We start from the raw sequence: 20928 nt of genomic DNA on the forward strand, positions 1-20928 counted from the left end.
AAATTTTAAATACATATGCATGTATTTTTCTCGTACCCAGAAAAATACTTTTTTTTTTTCAAAGTACGAGAAATAATGTGTAAAATGTTTATTGTCATTTTGAGGAAGATTTCGCGTACAAATTCAAATCTAATACGATTGTGGCTTGGCTTCTGAAATTTAACAATTTCACCAGGTTCTTGGAGTGTTATGCTAAAAATAAACATTATCGGAAATGTTGCTTATTACTGATCCATGAGTAAAGCCAGTAAGTCGTCTTTGTGTTTGTCTTCAATGAATTCTGTATACAGTCGTTGCTCACAATAGCGAACGTGTGTTTCTTCTTTAACTGCATATACAACCAAGCAGCAGACAATGCGGTGGTTGATAAAAGATTCTCACAATTTAATAAACATAAAAAAAGACGAAAGCCGCCAAGATATTTGCTAGGCTTGGCAGTGTTATTAAATGCAATGTATGAAATTATTCATGCATTCAGCTTAAAAAATTTATAAACGTGACTCGTGACCATCGCAAGCCTACTGCACTTAGTTCTCGGGTTTTACAATGGTATGGTGTTTATGAACTCGTTTTCATTTTCAATTTTTTTTAAAAAATATTTTACCATTACGGAAAAGCAAGTTCACAATTGCAAGTCATTCTTACACTTTGCATAGTGATTAGTATAGTAGTTTTTACACTTTTTATTTCGATATTCATAAAATCTGAAGTAAAAGTTATATGCACACTGAAAGTATGTGTTGATTGTTAATTATTCTTGCTGTGGTCGCTCAAACGAATAGGCGTACAAACATTAATTATTGGAAATTTGCAGTGGATAAATGTACACGGAAATGCATATGAGAGAATTTTTGAAGTATGAAATTTGTACAGACACTGTTCATAGACTCTGAATCGTAATGAACCATACACGTGCTTCGTCTTTCTTAACCTAATCTTGCTGTTAATTTTTCCCATTGAATTCAGACACATCATGATGTGTGATAAAATTATTTGAATAGTTTAAATATGTATGCAATTTTGGCAATGAAATTACATATATTATGGATTAATTGCAAGCCCCAACGGTACGATATCAGATGGCAAGTAAACGGTGTTGATACTCTGTTCATGCTGTATATTAAAAGTTAAATTCAGACACAATGATCTGGGAATTTTTTTAAAATTGAATATTGTAAATATGTGTGCAATTTTTCAATGGAATTGCATGCATTATAGATGAACTGCATGCCAGGACGGCACGATAGTAAACAGTGTTGATACCCTATTCATTGTACACATTAGACATGAATACATGCCAGTGAGTTGTTATCTGAAAAAAAGCAAAATACTGTAAAACTCTGCATTAACGCGACCCCAATATTAACGCGATCCAATTTTTTGGACCCCAATTATCGTGTTATAGCGGGTTTCCACTATATATCTTTATGCACAAGGATCTCAGAATCAGTTTAAAAACAATCATTAGTATGGTATTATTTTTGTCATATTTTCTATTTTTTCTTGATTACAATTATAATTTACTAATAATATCGAGCAAATTAACTTGCATTATTTTGCATTCTAAATCTCGTCTTGAAAAATGATTACTCATTTAACCATTTACCTCGTGCAAGCGTCTTTGGACACTCTACTCCATTCGCATGGAAGCGCCTTTTCATGTCTCTACGCCATTCTCATGGAAGCACCTTTTGACGTCTGCTGTAAACATAAGCCATTTGAAGCCGGTTCTCGTAGCACCACCTTCGGGGAATACCCCTTATTAAATACTACATTCATTTTTGCGAATGACAATTACGTCAGATCACTTGGTCACTTTATGCTCTGGTCGATATCTGCTATTTAAAGTAACTGGTTCATAATCTCCACTCTCCAAAATGGAGGTCGCGGATTTCATTCAATGCTTACTAAGTTTTCAAGATTAGAATCACTACTATGAAAGATTCAATAACTTAGGTAAATACTCTGACATTGATGTAGGCAGCAATTAATTTTTATAAATTATCCAGTTCAGATAACTTAGTGATGTAGACGCGGACAAAAAACATGTAAATTTCGAGTATGAGAAATGACAGCTACGGTTGGTCACATGGTCTCACTGACTTGACGGTGAATGAGTTTTCTCAAGATTTTAAAGCACATAAAAAATTCTTCTGTGAAAAATAATTACACAGCTATAACAATCGGACTTTACTCTTAAATTTTTCCACACATAATAGATGTGTACCCAAAATGTAAAATCTTTAAAATAGCTGTTAAACGTAACGTACACTACATTGCTTAACAGTTGACAGGCAGGCCTATGTGTATGGAGTTGATAAGGTAACAGGTGTTCTATTTATACCGCGCTGCACTTGGTAACTTTGCTCTATGAGGTAAAGGGTTAACTAATCATTATTCTGTTAGTATGGTGAAATGCTGTAATTTAACACTGGATGTATCCAAGAAGGGCCAGTACTAATGAAAGCTGGACTTGTTTATTTATCATTTATCTCCATTCCTGTATTCAGGAAATATTGCAAATGATGCCAGTTTTGCTAAAAATGTCGAATAGAGCATTCTATATGTACTGCAACATAAAATGAGACAATTACACTGTAATCTGGCTTTTCCGCATGTGTAAGGCTTGCATCACCAATATTGGCACAAAATGAACACCAAATTCGACCGATTGATAAAAAAATAAATACTACAGTGCTTACGGTTTGAAATGAAGCTATTGTCACCAGAACATTATGTTCAAAATAATACTAATTCTGAACACATGGAATACTACCCCTACATTACTTTGGACTCTTTTCGTCAGCATTTCAGCTGCGGACTTTGGTCAAGTTTATAGTTGATTTCAGAACATTAAGTGTAGCAATATCAATAAATGCCTAGAGATATTAAGCAAACTAAATTGATTTTTTTTTTTTTAAAATCAGTAAAAATGTTCAACATTTTATAAATTTAATAAGTTATTAAGTTGAAGAGAAACAACAACAAAATGGATGTCATGTGTTTACAAGGTCTCATTTATAGGGGGACAAATACTAAAGAATTATTAAACAGACAATATGCCCAAGAATTTCTTGACAATCTCACTTGTGCAGGGCAAGTCGGTTAGCAGATGATAAAGTAGATGTGGGACAATTTCTTCCAAAATTGTAAACTTGGATTAAGTTGCATTATTGTCCCAAGGTAAACATTTCTTTCTTTTAAATAATGTATTTATTTGTATTATTCTAAAAGATAAATATTTCATTTTGATGAATGGGAGAATATAGTATAAATTCTGGGTTACAAGTTCAGGAAGGTCATGGAGTGGGTCTTCATGTTGACATTTAGAAGGCACATTTTCATATCCATTTTTAGAATAGAAATGTTTTTTTTTTTTTGGTTTTTTTGTTCTTTTTTACACTTTATGAATATTACTTACCAATATTACAGGATGACCATTTTCCTTATACAAACAGTATTTCGACCGAAAACGACATGTGATCCAGGGTCTACAGAAATTATGTATCATTGCGCAGAACAGTATGATGCACAGAATAGGCTGACACTGGTATATAATCAGTTATTCTTGGAAGAGGCAGTGTGGACATCTGAAAACATGTTTTCTCCTCAATACTCTATTTTTATGCATAGTGAATATACCACATTAATAAATAATTGATATTCAACAGCTGTTTACAATTAGCTGCTTTGGATTGGCAACTTTTTACTCTTGTCTCCAATCGTATCCTAGCTGACGGTGATTTTTTATCATGTCAGGGTCAATGAAGATAACTGTTGATTTTTCTACTGGAGGATTTCTTGCTGCTTAGACCGTTTAATACTTAATTTGAAACCTAAAATAGACCTATTTAGTTTACTTAGAGAACATCATTAATATCCTTTATTCTTAAAAAAAATATTGCAAGCTGAATTTATCGTTATCATTTTTATTACCAATTCTCATTTTTCCAGATCACACTTTAGTCCATTGCTATTTACATTTTATCATGTGCTCAAAATGAACATTAAAAGCAAGTGTACAACACAATGTCATGCACATAAGAAATGTATGAATGAGTATATTTATATGTTTATATGTATATATATAAAGCACATCATCATCATACTGTATATTCACATAAATGCCATATATTTATTAACGAATTAAAATAATAGAAGATAATATGCTAAATAATGCCAGACAAGGTCATCATGGATTCATTTTAGTTTATATTTTGGCTTACCAAAAATCTACTCTTTCTGCAGCTTATTTTAGCTCTCTTTTTGCTTCTTTTTGGTTGTGGATGTCGGGCTGTAATATGTCATGTTTGCTGACAGCAACCTGAGCCTGTTAATTGTTTTAGTGGCTTGGGTAAAGAGGAAATTTGGTTAGGTGTTAAATGAACCCTTCCTTCAGCAACATTAGTCCAAACCAGTTGGCACATACCCCAGTCATTCCCCATATCTCTCTCTATCTCTCTCTCTCTCTCATGCACACACAATCATGTATATGCAGAAGCACTATACATGATAGTTATCAGCTTTAAAACTTTTGCATGAATTTAGTTATTCTGTATTTCTTCTACGCTATGCCATGAATTACTGGATTTTCTAAGTGAAATTATTAAGATATTGCACTGGAGTGAAATGTAAATATTTTCACTGCTGCATAGATAACAAAATAACAGTGAAATTTGAAGTTATTCTTAGATGTTTATGTGTTTCAGTGGTAAAGATGGCCGTTTTCCATTGCAGATGACTCCAGTAAAAATTCAACAAGGCACAAAGTTTATTTCTTAATGTGCTATTTTAATTTGAATTGGGAAGAAGAATGACATAACTATTTATATTTTTGGTGTAAATAATCTCAAATTACTGGATATATTTCATCTTGTGTTTGAAAAACCCACTTGAAATATATAAATATATATATATATATATATATATATATATATATATATATATATATATATATATATATATATATATATTTATTAGTAATTCATTTCAAGCAGTATCCTTTATATTTAGATTGTCATATGCTAAATTAGTAGCCAACACTGGTACAAACAAGGTCGCTCTGATTTGTGAGCAATGAATCATATCTGGATACTGTTTTCATTGTTGATTTTCTGGTATCATGTTAAGCAAGTATATTTTTAAATTTTCAAGGCAGAAAACATAATTTTTGGTAACTTTTGACAATTTTATGCGATAAAGCATGAGGTGTCAGTTTTGAAAGAAGTTATTGTTATTATGGGTACAACATTGTGATAATGTTAAATACTTGTAATGAACCAAGTAAATTGGACTGATTTCCAATAGAAAGTAGATTATTATTGAACATTTTGACTGTTTTTTCAAACAGTTTATATCAATCTAACTTGATTTCTTTAAAAACTACCATCAAATTGATGGAAGGCATTAATTGGCCAGTTGAAGAAATGGCTCTCAGGTGTTCCAAAACTTGTAGTTTACAAAACATTTACTATGATTTTGTGTCCCAACTTGTTAATGTCCCAAGCCTGACGTTCATTACTGTATAAATATTCTATGCTCAGATCATGCTTTTCGCCAACTTGTACCTCTCTAGAGATATTGGAAGGAACATGTTAGTTTACAGGCGATAATTGTCCACAACATATTGTTTTAAAACTGCAGCTGGCATTGGTATATATATTTTTAATTTTTGATAATGTTGCTTGTCAGATTCTTTAAATTTCTCCAACATATTTACAATGTACTTTTCTAGCAGAGGAGAATAAAGCAGTCAGAAGTTGCAAGACAATGGATAGCCTTAGGTAAAGACCAACCTGGATTCAGCATACAGTACTTTCAAGAGAAAGGTTTGTTATTTTCATTTTCCCCTTTAAAGCAAGAATTTTCAATACTTTTTAAAATACAATGAACAAAATTTAATTTAAAAATGCAAGTTTATCTTACACAGTGCCCTAAATTGTTTTTTTTTATAAAAAAAAAGAGAAATACCCTCTATTGGCCATTCAGAAAATCAGTATATGTCTTCTTATGTGTATTCTTCTCCTGAAGTGCTGTTTGTATTGGCATTGGATTTTCACTCAAACACTATATAGCAATTATGTAGCTGGTTCTAACGAAAATGGTGCCCAAAAGACTGGCACCATAACCATCTTAAAACTTTTGTTAGCACTTCTTTAGCTTGAATGATAACATAGACATGGAACTTCCATTGAAACACTATTTGCAACATTTATGGTCAAGATCAAAAGCATGATGAACTGTTTTGTAGTGCACTTAAAGGTATCTTGTAAACACATTAACTAGAGTAAGTGATATTAACACATTTTATATGTTGGATTTTCTCCATAATTTCCAAGATGGTTTTGTTACTCAGAAAGAAGAAATCGTTTAATTTTGGATTCCTGGATATTCCGTTCAGACATTAGAATCTTGGTCCCTTCAAGGGACTCATTTTTTTCTTTGTCGTCTAAAATCTGTCACCTGAAAAGCCTATGTCACACCATTAGAATGTGAAGTGAAGATCTTTAAAGAAAGCTTAAATGTAAAGTTAATTCCATTCCTATTGTGCATATTTGTTAGGTCGAGGAATAGTGTCTGACACGGAAAGACAAGCAGGAGATTTCATATTGGAATATTCAGGAGAAAAGGTCACTGCGGATGAGGGGGAAAGACGGGAAGAGTCTCTACCCTCAGTATTCAGATACTTTTACAAATATCATGGCCAGTCATGGTGGTAAGTTAATAATGTCTGTCATCTAGTACAATCAAACCTGTCACTAGTGGCGCCCATGTGTAAAGTCGCTACTGATCTTTGCACACAGGTTACCTTGGGTTTAGGACATACACACCGAATAACGTCATCATTATTATTGCTGTTATTATTATTACATTGTTTTATATTTACAGTGCAACAAAAATCATAAATTGTGCATATATTTTATCTCACAAATTTATGTTCCAAACAAAATAACTTTATCCGGCTCACTTTAACCCATCCTGTAAAATAGATCATCACTGACTTGAAATATATATCTCAGTTGACAATTTAAAAACAATATCTTAATTACTCAGTTGCTCAACTTGCCAAGATCAAAGATTAAAAAAACAGTCGCTTTACGTAAGAGGCCTGTTAGGAATAGGAAATCAAAAGAAAACATCTGTAGCTATTCTTTTTGAACTCAAACTTCACTTGCTTTTACAGACAGACTGTGAATATGGAAAAAAACCTAATAGTAATGAAAAGGGATGTAATTCATATCTCTTCTAAAAGTTGAACTCATATAACATAACTTTTATACAAAATGTTAGTGAAAATAGGTCTTGGAAATCAATGTTTGTGGTCTTTGAAAGTTTGGAAAAATTCTTTGAATTTATTATTCTGAATTCTGTATGAACCCTGTAGAGACAGATAGATAAAGGTATCAAATTATACCTGTCACACTAGCACAAACGGTGACTTATGTTTCTGGGGGCCCCAAGTGACCATGTGGTCTAAGGAACTTGCCTTTACAGATCACTGATATCTCACCTCTGTCTTTGGGGTTTTCGAGTCTAAGGCTCAGTCAGCACAAGCATGTGAGAAAACTTGCCAGTAGCTTCCTGGGGGTCGGTGGTTCTTCTGATTTGTCCAGTTTCTTCCTACACCAGATATTCTGGCTGCAATGAAACACCTGGCTGCTGACCATATAAATCAGGTGACCTTTACATACATGACATTTATTAAGGATATTGGGAGTATTGGGAATTAGACTGCCTGTTGTCAAGCATTCTATCCATTAAGACTAGTTTTCAAGCACAGTTGCAGATTGCATTTCCCAAACTTGAAGGCTGCTAACATCTTTGATCACATTTGTGTTTTTTTCCCCCTTTCTTTCAGATTGCTTCGTCTAATATCAAGGACAATTGACCTCTGCAGTACTCTAAAGTTCTCTATGGGTCAGACCCTCATATTAAGATTTGGACTGATCAGTTACTTTTAGCTTCAGAAAATGTCCATTACTCTTCGGTGCCATGATGGAATCTTTTGTGTCCTTCACTTGTTAACTAAATTACCTTATGAACACTTGAGTGAGGCTTCCTTCGAGAACCTTAGAGACTGACTTCTTTCTTGATCATCAGTGAGGAGTGAAACTAATGCCATTTAGTGGAAATGGGTTGCCTTCAGTTTATTCTTCTTTGCCTGTCCTGTTTTATAGCTAAGAATTGGCTATCTTCTAAAGCCCATGAACCATTTGAAATCTGTTGTCTCAGTCACATCTGCGATAAACCCTCTTGTCTAGTTAGAGCCTTGTGTTATTGGATAAAGGTCAAATAGAAAATAATTGGTCAAAAACATTCTTTCTCTTCCTGTAATAGATACCCCTGATATTTCAGCAGCCAACATCTTGAGGTGGGTTATCCTGTCAATGAGCTAAGCAATCTCTCACAGACATTGGGTTTAGGCTAGAGGGTTAAAATCAAAGCCCATTAGGTTCAGGCTATTTCTGTGTCTTTGGCCTTTCATAATCTTTTATCTCAGGATGATATTATAAAAGACGTGTTCTGGTGGTCTCGCTCAACATTTTTGTTCTGCCTTTGATGTTGCACCAGAATAAAGGCATCAGTGCATTAGGTAAGATAATGTCAGCCAAGCAAGTTGTTAAGAGCAATCTACTGCCAATGCGGTAATCAACTTCCCTCTGAGTTAGAAAAGTGTGCGATGGAATAATAACAGGTAATATGTTGCTGCTATGAAAATGTAATTTCGGGGGATTGAATTACATTTAATCATAAATGCTTATCTGTTGTTATTATCAAATTCCAACCTCACTCCTCACTCTGATGTTTCTCGAGGCCTCCAATTTCTGGTTGGAGGAAGGAAACATGCCTTGGACAACGAACTAGTACCAGGAAATGTGAAAGTAGTATAATAACAAGCATTACAGAATTAAAATTAGTTTACTCTTCCCAAGATAAACCATTTAATGTTTATATTACAATGTAGCATATGTTGCCACACTACTTAAGATTTCGAAGAGATTTCTGTCATTTTTCTTTGGGTCAATTTTCAGTGAAATGTTGGGTCAGAAATATGTTGCATTCTATATTTTGTCTTTCAGTGCTTTGTCATGGACCTAAAATTAAAAATAAAACAACATTTATTTCAGCATTGATGCAACAGAAGAAAATAACAGGTTAGGACGACTTGTCAACCATGGAGGAAAAAAAGAAAGGAATTGCACAATGAAAGTGGTCTCTAAAGGGTCAGACTCCTCATTAGCCCTTTTCAGCACCAGGTAGGCTTGCAAGCATACTTTGACGTATTGCTTCTGATTATTGTCAGAACATGTACTTTAACTAAATTTACACATCACAATCTTTGCATAAGCTGATATTTAACTCGTATTCTACAATTGGATAATCAAATTCTGATGTCCTAAAAACTTGAACTTGTTTGTTTTCCCATGTCATATTGCCACTGGTCAGTAACTAAGCTGAAATGTGATCCTGACAGTTTCAGCGTTGACATTGGATTTATGAACATACAGAGTATTATGTTCATGCTACAAAGCTAGATAATAATGACAATTCACATAAAACATTTTTAAAAATCAGACTAAGTATTCTGTTCTCTTTATCTTATTTTATGCACAAATGCATACTAGAGTACATTTCAGTCTCATTTTTGATGCAACGTGGGACCACAACTTTTGTCTAATCTTGCTATGTTGCCAGAAGTTATTTTGTCTTAGAGGAATCCAGCATTCTGCTTCCTGAATATTGTAAGATGTCCATAGTACCTTAGTATGTTATATTTGACATGCATCTTGATTTTTGTATAACAGTTGAACATGGGTTTCAAGTTCTTTAACTATGCTGTACTGACAAAAATGGTACTAACAACTGTCTCACTTTGTGCTCAGCATTAGGAGGTTAGTGTTAGGACTGGTCGGCTTGGTGTCAGGATAATGTGACTTGGTGGGACATCATGCTACATGTCTGCGGCATGATGCCCCAGTACTAGACATCACTATAAACTGCCACACTGCAGACATTATAGCAATATGACTGAAAAATTGTTAAAGCTATGTTAAAAATTCAAATCACAAACACACATTGTAGAAGCTTCATTCAACTAGACTCAATAATTCTGATGTAATGGCTGGGTTAATAAAAATGTGTTCATGCATATTGCATGACTGGTCATATACCAATAGGTTCATGTAGGCACTGGCTACAATACTAAAACATTAACCGACCTGCAACATGTGGTTCCGCTCCAATAAACATAACAGACTATGAGTCACAAGTTTGTTTACTTTAACGTTGGTTTCTCATTGATTGGCAAATCAGTAGAGGATGAGTCCCTTTGATGGATTCTTAGTTTTAAATGAGGGTGGGGGAATATCCCTCTACATTTGTTAAATCTAGAATAGACCCTTATTTTCCCTTTTTTTTCAGAGATATAAGTATGGGGGAAGAATTACTGTATGACTATGGGATTGATAAACTTCCTTGGAAAACAGAGGTAAGAACAGTTTTAGCATGATCTTGAAAGTGCTTGCTTTATGGTGGTTACCTCAAAAAGTTAATGAATTTGTGGTCAGCTCCAAAAAGTACTTGAAAAGTGCTTGAAAATACTAGTTCTTGAAAAGTGCTAAAATTGTTAGACAAACACATTTCATAGAAACATTTATTTACTAATATCAAGAAAAGAAAGGAAAGATTCATTAGAAAGGGAAAAACTCAATCTTCCTTGAATTTCAAAGATATATTGGTTACTTAATATATTTCATAAGACTTTTGGTTCAGTTGCCTATGAGCTCCTTAGTACATAGTCTCATTTGGGATTGTAATTGACCTGTGTTGTAAAAATAATTGATGCTGTGTACATTAGGCCATTGAGACTGATAAACAAAAGCATATTGTCAACAAGATTCCCATGGGCTCTATGCACTGTATATATGGTTAAGGCCAAGTGATGAATTAAATGTTGTGTCTCATGATTGTCTAAAGACTATGGTTCAGCAGTAGCTTTAGCTCTGCAAGTCCCCAGGATTTACCGATGGTGTTGACAATACACCTTACACATCGATCAAAAAGTCTCAGAATGGTATGTTTCTGGCCCTGTTGAACCTGAAATCACTGAAAAATGAGTAGAAAATTGAATACAGAATACAATACAGAATCAGTTAAAATCACTGAAGAAATACAATAGAACTAGCACAAAACATCGAATCAATGGAATCTGACAACTCTGTTGAAAATGTCCATGCATTTGATCTTAGCTCTAAAGTAACCTCAACAGTGGTATAACTAGGAACTTGCATAACTGTGGTAACCTCAGTGAGTGAAAGCGCTCTTATGTCCATTGGCAAGTATGAAAAGCATAAAATTAATTAAACCTTGCAAGCAGGAATGATTTGAGACAATTTCTTTTGGTTTGATCTTGAAAACCTCAAAATAAGTCTGAAACTCTAGCAAAGGAGACTGCTGCCTCTCAAAATGATGTAGATTAGATGACTGCACCTCTATCCCCCCCCCCAATGTCCTGAAGTCCATTATACATTGTTGTCTTCTCCTAAACCTAGTTTATTTTAAAAAAATATTGTAGTGTTTTTTTATGAATGAAATAATTAAGAAATTAAGTGGACTTTGCATAACGTTATCAACATTCATCCGAAGTTTATACACAGTAAGTTATAGTTCTTAAAAGCAAACATTTTGTCTTTGAAAGGCTTTGAAAAGTACTTAAATTTCCTAATGAAATATATGTGTGAACCATGTCAAAAATGTTTTGTAAGAGAGAAGGTGAGGTTATTTTCATTTTTTCTAGCGTAGGGTCAAATTTTGGCCATTCTAGAATTGAAATGCACATTTATGCTTATAAAATTTTGATTGCAGAACAGTATCGATTGCCTGCAATATTCATGATGATCAACACTATTGGACCGTTTAACCTAACATCCTTTAATTTTGTACTTCATTTGTGCTATATGCCCTTCAGACTTTGCCTTATTTTTATTACCAGGAAAGAAAGAGAAATTATAACCATACTTGATGTGGGATGTATGCATATCATTTTGCCAAAAATGCACATATTTTATGCAGATGACCCAATTTTTTTCTCCTTTTTCTTATTGAGAACTTTTACATTCTTTTATAAACGTTTTTGTTAAATAAAGAAGCCTTGAATAAAGATGCCTTTAAATTAATTATTCTACCTTTCAGTCACCCAAAACTGGTAAGTTAAGAGTTGTTGAGTTATTTGTTTTGAAAATGCTTTGTTAAATTGTGTTTACAAATAAAAGAACAGCAAGCAACTCTTTTGCAGATAGCAACACAGAAAAGTTGCACCAGGAGTGGTCATTATGACATGCGGTTTTCACAAGAACACTTAACTAGATGTTTGATTGTTTGGTGTTTTTAATGTAGCTTTAACAATTTTAGTCATATCGCTACAATGTCTGCAGTGTACCAGTTTAGAGTGATGTCTAGCACTGGGACATCATGATGCAGACATGTGGCATAATGTACCACCCAGTCACATTAGCCTGACACCAGGCTGATGGGTCCTTACACTAACTTCTTAATGCTGAGTGCCAAGTGAGGCAGCTGCCAGTACCATTTTATAAGTCTTTGGTGTGGCTCGGCCAGGGTTCAAATTCCACGAACTCCTGCATCCAAGGCAAATGCTCTAACCACTTAGTCTGCTTACCCTTTACAAGGTACTTTAATCTCAAGCAGATGTGAATAATTTATTAGTCATTTGCCTGTTCATTCTTTAAACTGAGAATTCATTTGAGACAACAGTAGCAGGAACATGCAGTAAAAAAGAAAAACTGCTGATAGCACCTATTTGTCTTTTAAAAGTGAACAAGCATCAGGTGGATAACTTTAGTGCTTTGACCCCATGTCCCAACCCCACCAGTTCCATGCTGATTCTTTTATCCCATAAGTCTGCTCAGCCACGGATCACATATCAGGGTAAAGATAACATTTCTGATTTTGTTCCCGATGTGTAATTTAAGTAGATTACTATTTGATTACCATATTACACAAGGTTTTTCTGTTGCCTCACATCTTCTCTGCTTGCATCAGATTTGAAGGTTACACTTTTGACGTGTCATGCAGAGAAATATGTTTCATTTAATTCTAATTTGTGATTATTGTTTTGCTCTAGATATACAACAACAGAGAAACTTGTGAAATCACGTGTAAAGTACTTAAATTACATGTTGATATATGCAATAAGTGACTGAATGTACCAACAGGTTTTTAAAAATATAACGAAATAAATAGCACAGAATCGGCCAGGGGCCATATTCCAAACTAGGTATAGTCACCTTGTTAATTTGTAGATGTGGAGTGGATGTTGTCAACAGTTTGGTTTTTCACTGGCAGAAATGAGTATCTTTGGCTGTGGCATTGGTTTTGCTCATGCAGTAAGTACAATGTGAAGGATTTGGTTGTTAGTCATATCCTCTCCCACACTTGGACATCTTTAGAAAAGATTTCCTTTGCATGATGTATTCTATTTTGAACATAGCACCATTTAACTTCAAAACTTCAGTCTAAAATGGCCTAAAAAGTTGGATAAGAATCACTAACACCCAGCAGGTAGTCTCTTTGAAAGTGCTTTTTGTACCTTGTCATAGATTGAGAATGGCATGTGAACAGATGATAAGCCTATGTCTGTCTGTAATCTGTTTACTAGAAATACAACCCATATGTCAACACAGATAAAATGGTACCACCCTACCACTTACATACACCTTTAGATGAAAAGACCATCACATTAGATGTGGATCGACATTGATAGCTTGTGTATCACAAAAAAATGATATCAGTATGCAGCAGAAGTTTTTTGTTTCACTCCTAGTGTTTTCATTATTGTAAATTGTCATTATGGTATAGCATACAATTATTTTATTTTGCAGAAAACAGGTTCAAAACATTTTCTCATTTAAATTCTAAATACAAGATGGTAATATGTAGATGATAAGAATCTAGAATCTGTGCATATAAGCTATAGGGTTAGGGTTAGGGTTAGGGTTTGGTAATTAAAGTACTGCAGTTGCAGTTCATACGCACAGTTAGTGTACTTCCACCTATATTGAGTTTTATACTTTTTCTTGCCATTTGCTCATTATACACACAATAATCATGTCTGGAAGAGCTGGTTTATAATTCAAAATGCTGAGCAAATTACTTGTGACACCCCAAAAGTGTTGGTATATGCATTTTTACAATCACAATTTCTTGTTAGAACAAACATGAAAAAAAATATTAAATACCTTAAAACTGTATATAGTGTATGATGCTGCATATCAATAAATGTTTCAGAGAAACAAAGGCCAAGTGGACCAATCATCCTGTTTTCAGGAGTGAATATGAAAAAGGTAAATGATACTTGTATGAAAACCTCTTTGACCTCCTTTTTAAGTACAAGTCATTCAGTTTATGTAGGAATGTGGTACAGACTGTTTAAACTACATGTGTTAGTGTCATTTTTGAGAATTTGATCACATACCTTAAAATGGCAGTTATTTAATTTATTTCACTGCTGATAAGTATCATTGCAAGATCATTACATAAGCTCTGCAGGAAATAAATCCAACAAAATAAGTGCTAAAAGTACAGTGGATAGGCAAATCAAGACATGATTCATTGTGTAGCAGGGTGAATGTTACAATGAAAGCACGGCATGTTCAGAGAAACTAACAAGGTGCAAATCAAGCAAAATTTGTATGAATTTGCACACTTGGATAGCATTGGTATGTGAGAACTCCTATAAATTAGTTAAACATTGGGTATATGAAAATGTACTCTGCATAATATACATTTTTTTTTTTATAACTGTTCACCCTTAAAATGCATGTCACAAAACAAGTCGAATTAGAGGTATTGTAGCACTTATTGCAATGTCATGCTTTTTTCAGGTGGTCATCTTTACACATCTTGGTTACTCAGCTTGACATGACTGGTTGTTAGACTAAATATGATAGGAACCTTGATCCCTGGAACAAGCATTCTGTCATAGTTTGAACCTGGTATCAAAGAAGTTTTACAAATGTATGTTTAAAATACAGGCTACCTATAAATCCCAAGACTGCTGATTTCTTTTTTCAGATGACGATTTCATATGGCAAAAAATGATAGCGATGATGATAAGGATTTTTTAAGTTTAAGCTGCAAAAGTGTTAATGGAGATACCACTGAGTGGTTCTGAGCCCAGAAATGCTGTTAAGTACAAATCCAATGTACATGCTGGATGGACAAAAACAAATGGCATGCAGTATTCCGAAATTAAATGTAGAAAAGGCCTAATTAAAATACAACAAATTTAAAAGTAGAGTGCAATTTTTATTTCTTTGCTCTAACAATTTTGCCCTTGGGGATCTTGTGCTACAAAACTAGATAGCCCTATAAGGTTTAATATAGAATAAATAAACAAGAAAAGAAAAATGAATCAAGAAGTAAAGATATTTATTTGATCAAAATACCTCTCTTTGAACAAGCAGATGATGGTAGTGATGAAAGTTAAAACCCCAATACAGCATGATAGAACAGATACAAGTGTTGCATATTAGTAAAACACTGATTCAAGAAAGTGAAACTTGGGCAGAGCTATTGTTAGTGAAAAAATTTATTTTGGAGCAGAAGTATCCAAAAGACTATACATGTGAGCTGTTGACAAATTGTTCTAACATCCATTTCCCAACTTGTTCAAGCTGGCCAACTTACTATGTATATGTGCTTTCAGACAGTAGATTGTAAAAGGTGTGTTCTCTTCACAAAGCAATATTCATAAAAAGATAAGGAACAGATTAAGCTCAGAAACAGGCCACAGATTAATCCTTATACAACTAGATGCAACATCTTTTAAAAATTTTGATTTCAGTAGAGCTCCAACAGCGTGGAGCAGGAAGAAAGAGAGGCGGATATTGAGTCATTAGATAAATATTGAACTGTAGCCATTTCCTCCTCCTCCTTCCCACCCACCCCTTTCTTTTCTCCCCTACTTTCCCCTTCTTTTGGTAATGAGAGGGAACTCCCACTTGCAGATCCTGGCAGCATCTCTGCATATTAGAACAGAATTTATACTACTCCCTGCAATGTTAATGATTAGACCCAAAGCCACTTTTATTCATCCCTTCGTTACGGATCACTGCCATCTCACCTCTGTCTGCGGCGGTTCGAGTCTAAGATTCAGCCAATGTGGGCATGTGAGAAAGCTTGCCCGTAGCTTCTCGTGGGTTGGTGGTTCTTTCCGGGGTTTTCCGGATTCTTCCTCCACCATTAATACTGGCTGCCATGTATAGCCTATCGTGCTGAAAAATGGCGTTAAACCCCACAACAACAACAACAACAACAACAACTTTTATTCATCCAGTTTAGTGCCTGGTTGCCATTGTAAACAGCCATTGTAATTGAAAATATTTGTCTGTTTTTTTTAATTATGATGGTTAAGGTGCATTTGTAAGTTGGGATTGGGCAGATTTTAATTAATGTCCATTGGTATTACGATCAAAATAGGCGCCTACATGACCTCCTTGAGGTGCACCTTAGTGAAAGAGAAAGAGCTAATCTAATTTCAGCTTTTCACACTCTTTTTAGCCCTATTGGTCATAGACCAGAAGAGCATATGGGATGGTATATTGTCCATGTGTCCATTAGTAAAAGTTTGTTATCACTACTCCTCCCAAACTACTTAGAGGATTGCCATTAAACTGTACATGTACAATCATCCCATGTTTTACTTTGTCCTACAAAAAAATGGTGCCACTCGTACATTCAGTATGACTGTCACAGTGGCCATCTTGAAAATCTTATTGCCACTCCTCCTGAATAGACTGTTATATCAACATTTCTGTTTTCACTTTTTAAAAAAACTTGTGATGTCTTGTTGTCTCATAGTGGAAACATTGCTGATCTGCTATCCATCTTCAAAATCTTGTTATCTCTACTCCTGAATGTCATATTGAGATAGGGTTTTGACCAGAAGATTTCTTATGATATATAGTTGGTCCTATATGAAAATGGAACTAATCTGTTGTCCAATATAGCCACAGCAGAGGCTATCCTAAAAATGTTGTTCTTGCTGCTCCCCCAGAGATTCATGTTCAAACTAAACAAAATGATGTTCAGTCACCACATATCTGTCATGAAAATCTTGTTATCACTACTCCTCCTGAACAAAAGAAGTGCCATGGAGTTGACATCAGAAGGTTTCTTTTGATGTCTACTTGGTCACAAATGATAATGGTGTCGATCTGATGTTTAATATAGCTACCACAGTGCTTATATTTCCTAAACTCCTTAATGGATTTTGTTCATACTCTGAATTAATATATCTTTCATCCAGTGTACCCTAGATGAATTCCTGAAGGTGTCAAATGGCCAACAGAGGACAGAATTTACCAGTGATGTTACACATTTAGTGTGTGCTGGAGGTAAATTTTATTCCATGCTATTGAAATTAACTGTGTGCTATATATAACACACTTGGGTGTAATTTTATAAGTATCTGTAACATAATGTTCTATGATTTCCATACAGTTTACAATAAGTTAACTGAAGCATGGCAAAGTTGGGGGAGATGATACTTTCTCCAGTGATTCCCTTATATGTACAGGCAACATAATTGTACCAATATTGTGTGTGTGTGTGTGTGTGTGTGATTTGGATTTTTAACGTAGCTTTAACAATTTTTCAGTCATATTGCTACGATGTCTGCAGTTTGACAGTTTATAGCAGGGGTGGGCAAACTCTGGCCCACAGGCCACATGCGGCCCGCCAAGGGTTTTCATGCGGCCTAGGAACAAGTCATCATTTGCACTTATTCTGTTTATGTTACTCTGTTTATCAAATAAATGTGCTTGTTTTGAAGTTTAAGTTTTCAAATATTAACAACATATTAACAACTGAAAATGAATTATGATGTTATTTAGAAAAACCTTTTGTTTTTGCTATTTCAAATATTAATTATTTTAATTAATGAACTATGCGGCCCGCAACAAGGTGTAAATTTGTGTATGCAGCACTTGCACTGGAAAGTTGGCCCACCTCTGGTGTACAGTGATGTCTAGCACTGGGGCATCATGCCGCAGACATGTAGCATGATGTCCCACCCAGTCACATTATCCTGACTCCAGGCCGACCAGTCCTAACACTAACCTCTTAATGCTGAGCACCAAGAGAAGCAGGTGTTAGTACCGTTTTTGTAAGTCTTTGGTATGACTCGGCCGGGGATCGAACCCACAACCTTTCGCATCCGAGGTGGATGCTCTAACCACTAGGCCACCTGTACCAATATTAACAATATTATATAATAAGCTATTCAATATTGGATATTATTAAGAATATTGATCAACAGCTATTGTTATATGAATTATGAAGAACGATGATGTAAATGAACCATACATGCCAACCATTATGCTTTTGTTATAATCATTATGTTTTGTTTTCACCGAATTAGTCGGATGCATGCTTGTATATAAATTGCTCACTGCTGCATAAGAATAGTGTAGGTGCTAATTTGCCCATCATAGATCTATATGTACTTTCCAAATGTTCTATTCACAGCTGCTGTATATGACCCATTTGCAAGAAAACCGTTGGGTTTCTTTAATTCTGAAATTTGAAACTTTACCTTTCAGATGTATTATATTCATTGTCGACTTAATTCACAGATCAGTCTCTGCTTTTAAAGAAAACGGCACCAGATATTAGGCCTAAGTGAAATGGGATTTTACGGTTTGACTTGTGGATGAAAATTTTTGAGCAGATGGGTCTTTTTAAACTTAAAAACATTTCCAATCAGAAATAGGACAAATCAACACTGCTTTACAAATTTGCTAAGAAGAATGTGATGAGTGAAATATTACTGTATTGCTGTATTATACAACACTCAAATTGAGCTCTTCTTCAATGCATAATTTGTAGACTTCACAATCCTTTGGCAAAAGGTAGACATGTAGACTAGTTAAAGTGAGTGTTGAAATATAAATAATTTTTTTACTATGTTTTGTGTTTGTATTCTGGTTCCATAATCCACATGGACTTTGCCCATTTTTGCCAAGTATTTAGACCTACAGATCCAGGTTAGTAGTAAAACTAAAGGAACATTTTTCATACAGTAAACTGTAATTATGGTATGAAATATATTAGCTATGATGTTGTAGCCTTGGCAAAGTAGGGGTACTAATATCAGTACTATTAATGCATAGATTACACTTTTTATACTCAGATTATGCCACTTATGCTAGCAAAAATTACACTTATACCTCTCGGGGTCTGCATGTAGGAAACAAAACTTCAAACAATACAAGCGCAGAAGCATTAGTTTACTTCTTGTATTAAGATTTTACATAGATTTTAAATGAGAAGATAAATCAGTGGGTGGATGAAAATGAATTACTTGGCAAATAACAAGCCAGTTTAGGAGTGGGTTATAAAGTTGATAATATAATTATATACATTCATCCTTATATTTCGTCTTCAAATATGTAAGAAAACACAGGTAGATTGTATACAGTGTTTTTAAAGACTATGAAAAACCATTTGATAGGGTGGAGAGGAATTTAATGCACCAAAATCTAGTTTGTCAAAAGTTTACTTGAAACATGTTAAGAATTATTAAAGAAATTTAAAATGATGTAAAAGCCCAACAGTTTTATTACCAATGTGTTTAATTGCACTGTGGTCATACAGCAAGATTGTGTATTATCACCTTTACTCTTTTCTTTATTTTACAGACCACAGACAGTTTATACAGGGTTTGACACTAAAGATGTCTTATGCCCTTTTGGATGGAATTTGTATTGTTGACATTGGTTGGATATATGACTCTGTCATCAAGGGGCATCTCTTAGATGAGGTAATAATCAATTTGAGGTAATAATCAATTTATATTTAAATATAAAAAATTTGTTTGGAAAAAAAAATAGAGGCTGAGTAATGTCCCGAGTCTTGGACTTATCTTTTTTTTTTTTACTTTTTGAATTTTTATTTTTTGATTGTACTTGATTAGAAGATGAACTTGATCTGTTCCAAATGTTTAATAATTGTACATCAAAGAATTTGTGGAAAAAACAAAAACCCATATTACACAAAATGAAATGGTCTGGTGCTTGGAATCAGATTAAATTTGGGGATTGATTAGTTCTGTTGAATTGGTTAGTCGTTGAATGTAATCGATTATTGGCACTTTTTTATATTTTGCCGGTGTTCTTTGTTACATAAATTTCTTTTAAACATTAGAGCATGGGATTCATCCCACAAAATTGTACAGTTATTTTTGCTCTTTTTTTTCTACCCCATTTTTGGTGTTTTGAAATTACCAAAAAATAAAGAAATTAGTATAACCAGTATGAATGTAACTTATTTGGTATTATTATGAAATAATTAATTAATGGCATCATTAATAATTAATGAATGTTTGTAGGAAAACCCTAATTTTGGTTGGCAGCATAAATCCACCTAAGATGTATGCTTTGGGAATTGTATTGCTCTCTTGAGTCAGGCATGGTTTTGTTCAAAACAAAGAAAAATTAAAACAAAAAACATTCAGTAAATTGTTGCTGTTGTTGTTGTAGGGTTTAACGCCATTTTTCAGCACATGATAGGCTATATATGGCAGCCAGTATTAATGATGGAGGAAGAACCCGGAAAGAACCACCGACCCTCGAGAAGCTACTGGCAAGCTTTCTCACATACCCACATTGGCTGAATCAGTAAATTGTATCTTCAGTATCATCATATCATCTGACAAAAGTGAACAGCTCGTATTTATTAAGGATGAGCATTAAGACTATGCAGCTTAAATGATCATTGTATAAACATCATTTTGCTCTTAGCAACAATAACAAAATATGAAGACTAATGACACCAATGGAAATTTCCCCAAAAGTAATGCTGTGATTATAATTAATTATCAAAAATTTTCATTTAATGCTTGGACAT

General features: G+C 34.1%; 1 protein-coding gene and 1 long non-coding RNA gene across 2 annotated transcripts; both read left to right on the forward strand.

Moving 5' to 3' along the window:
- The first annotated feature begins 3059 nt into the window (after nt 1–3059).
- Nucleotides 3060–9261, forward strand: LOC149771566 (N-lysine methyltransferase KMT5A-A-like). Its single transcript, XM_089948344.1, has 4 exons — nt 3060–3104; nt 5735–5828; nt 6562–6715; nt 9129–9261. The coding sequence occupies exons 1-4, from the start codon at nt 3060–3062 to the stop codon at nt 9259–9261; spliced, it is 426 nt and encodes a 141-aa protein (XP_089804470.1).
- Nucleotides 9262–10350: 1089 nt separating this feature from the next.
- On the forward strand, nt 10351–17417 carry LOC149771567 (uncharacterized). The gene is made up of 3 exons (XR_016418214.1): nt 10351–10489; nt 14308–14363; nt 17330–17417. It is a non-coding gene; the product is annotated as an uncharacterized LOC149771567 (long non-coding RNA).
- Nucleotides 17418–20928: the final 3511 nt, after the last annotated feature.

The sequence above is a fragment of the Sinohyriopsis cumingii genome, unplaced genomic scaffold (genome assembly GCF_028554795.1).
Source record: "Sinohyriopsis cumingii isolate HCF-2022 unplaced genomic scaffold, ASM2855479v2 utg001770l, whole genome shotgun sequence".
Taxonomy (NCBI): Eukaryota; Metazoa; Mollusca; class Bivalvia; order Unionida; family Unionidae; genus Sinohyriopsis; species Sinohyriopsis cumingii.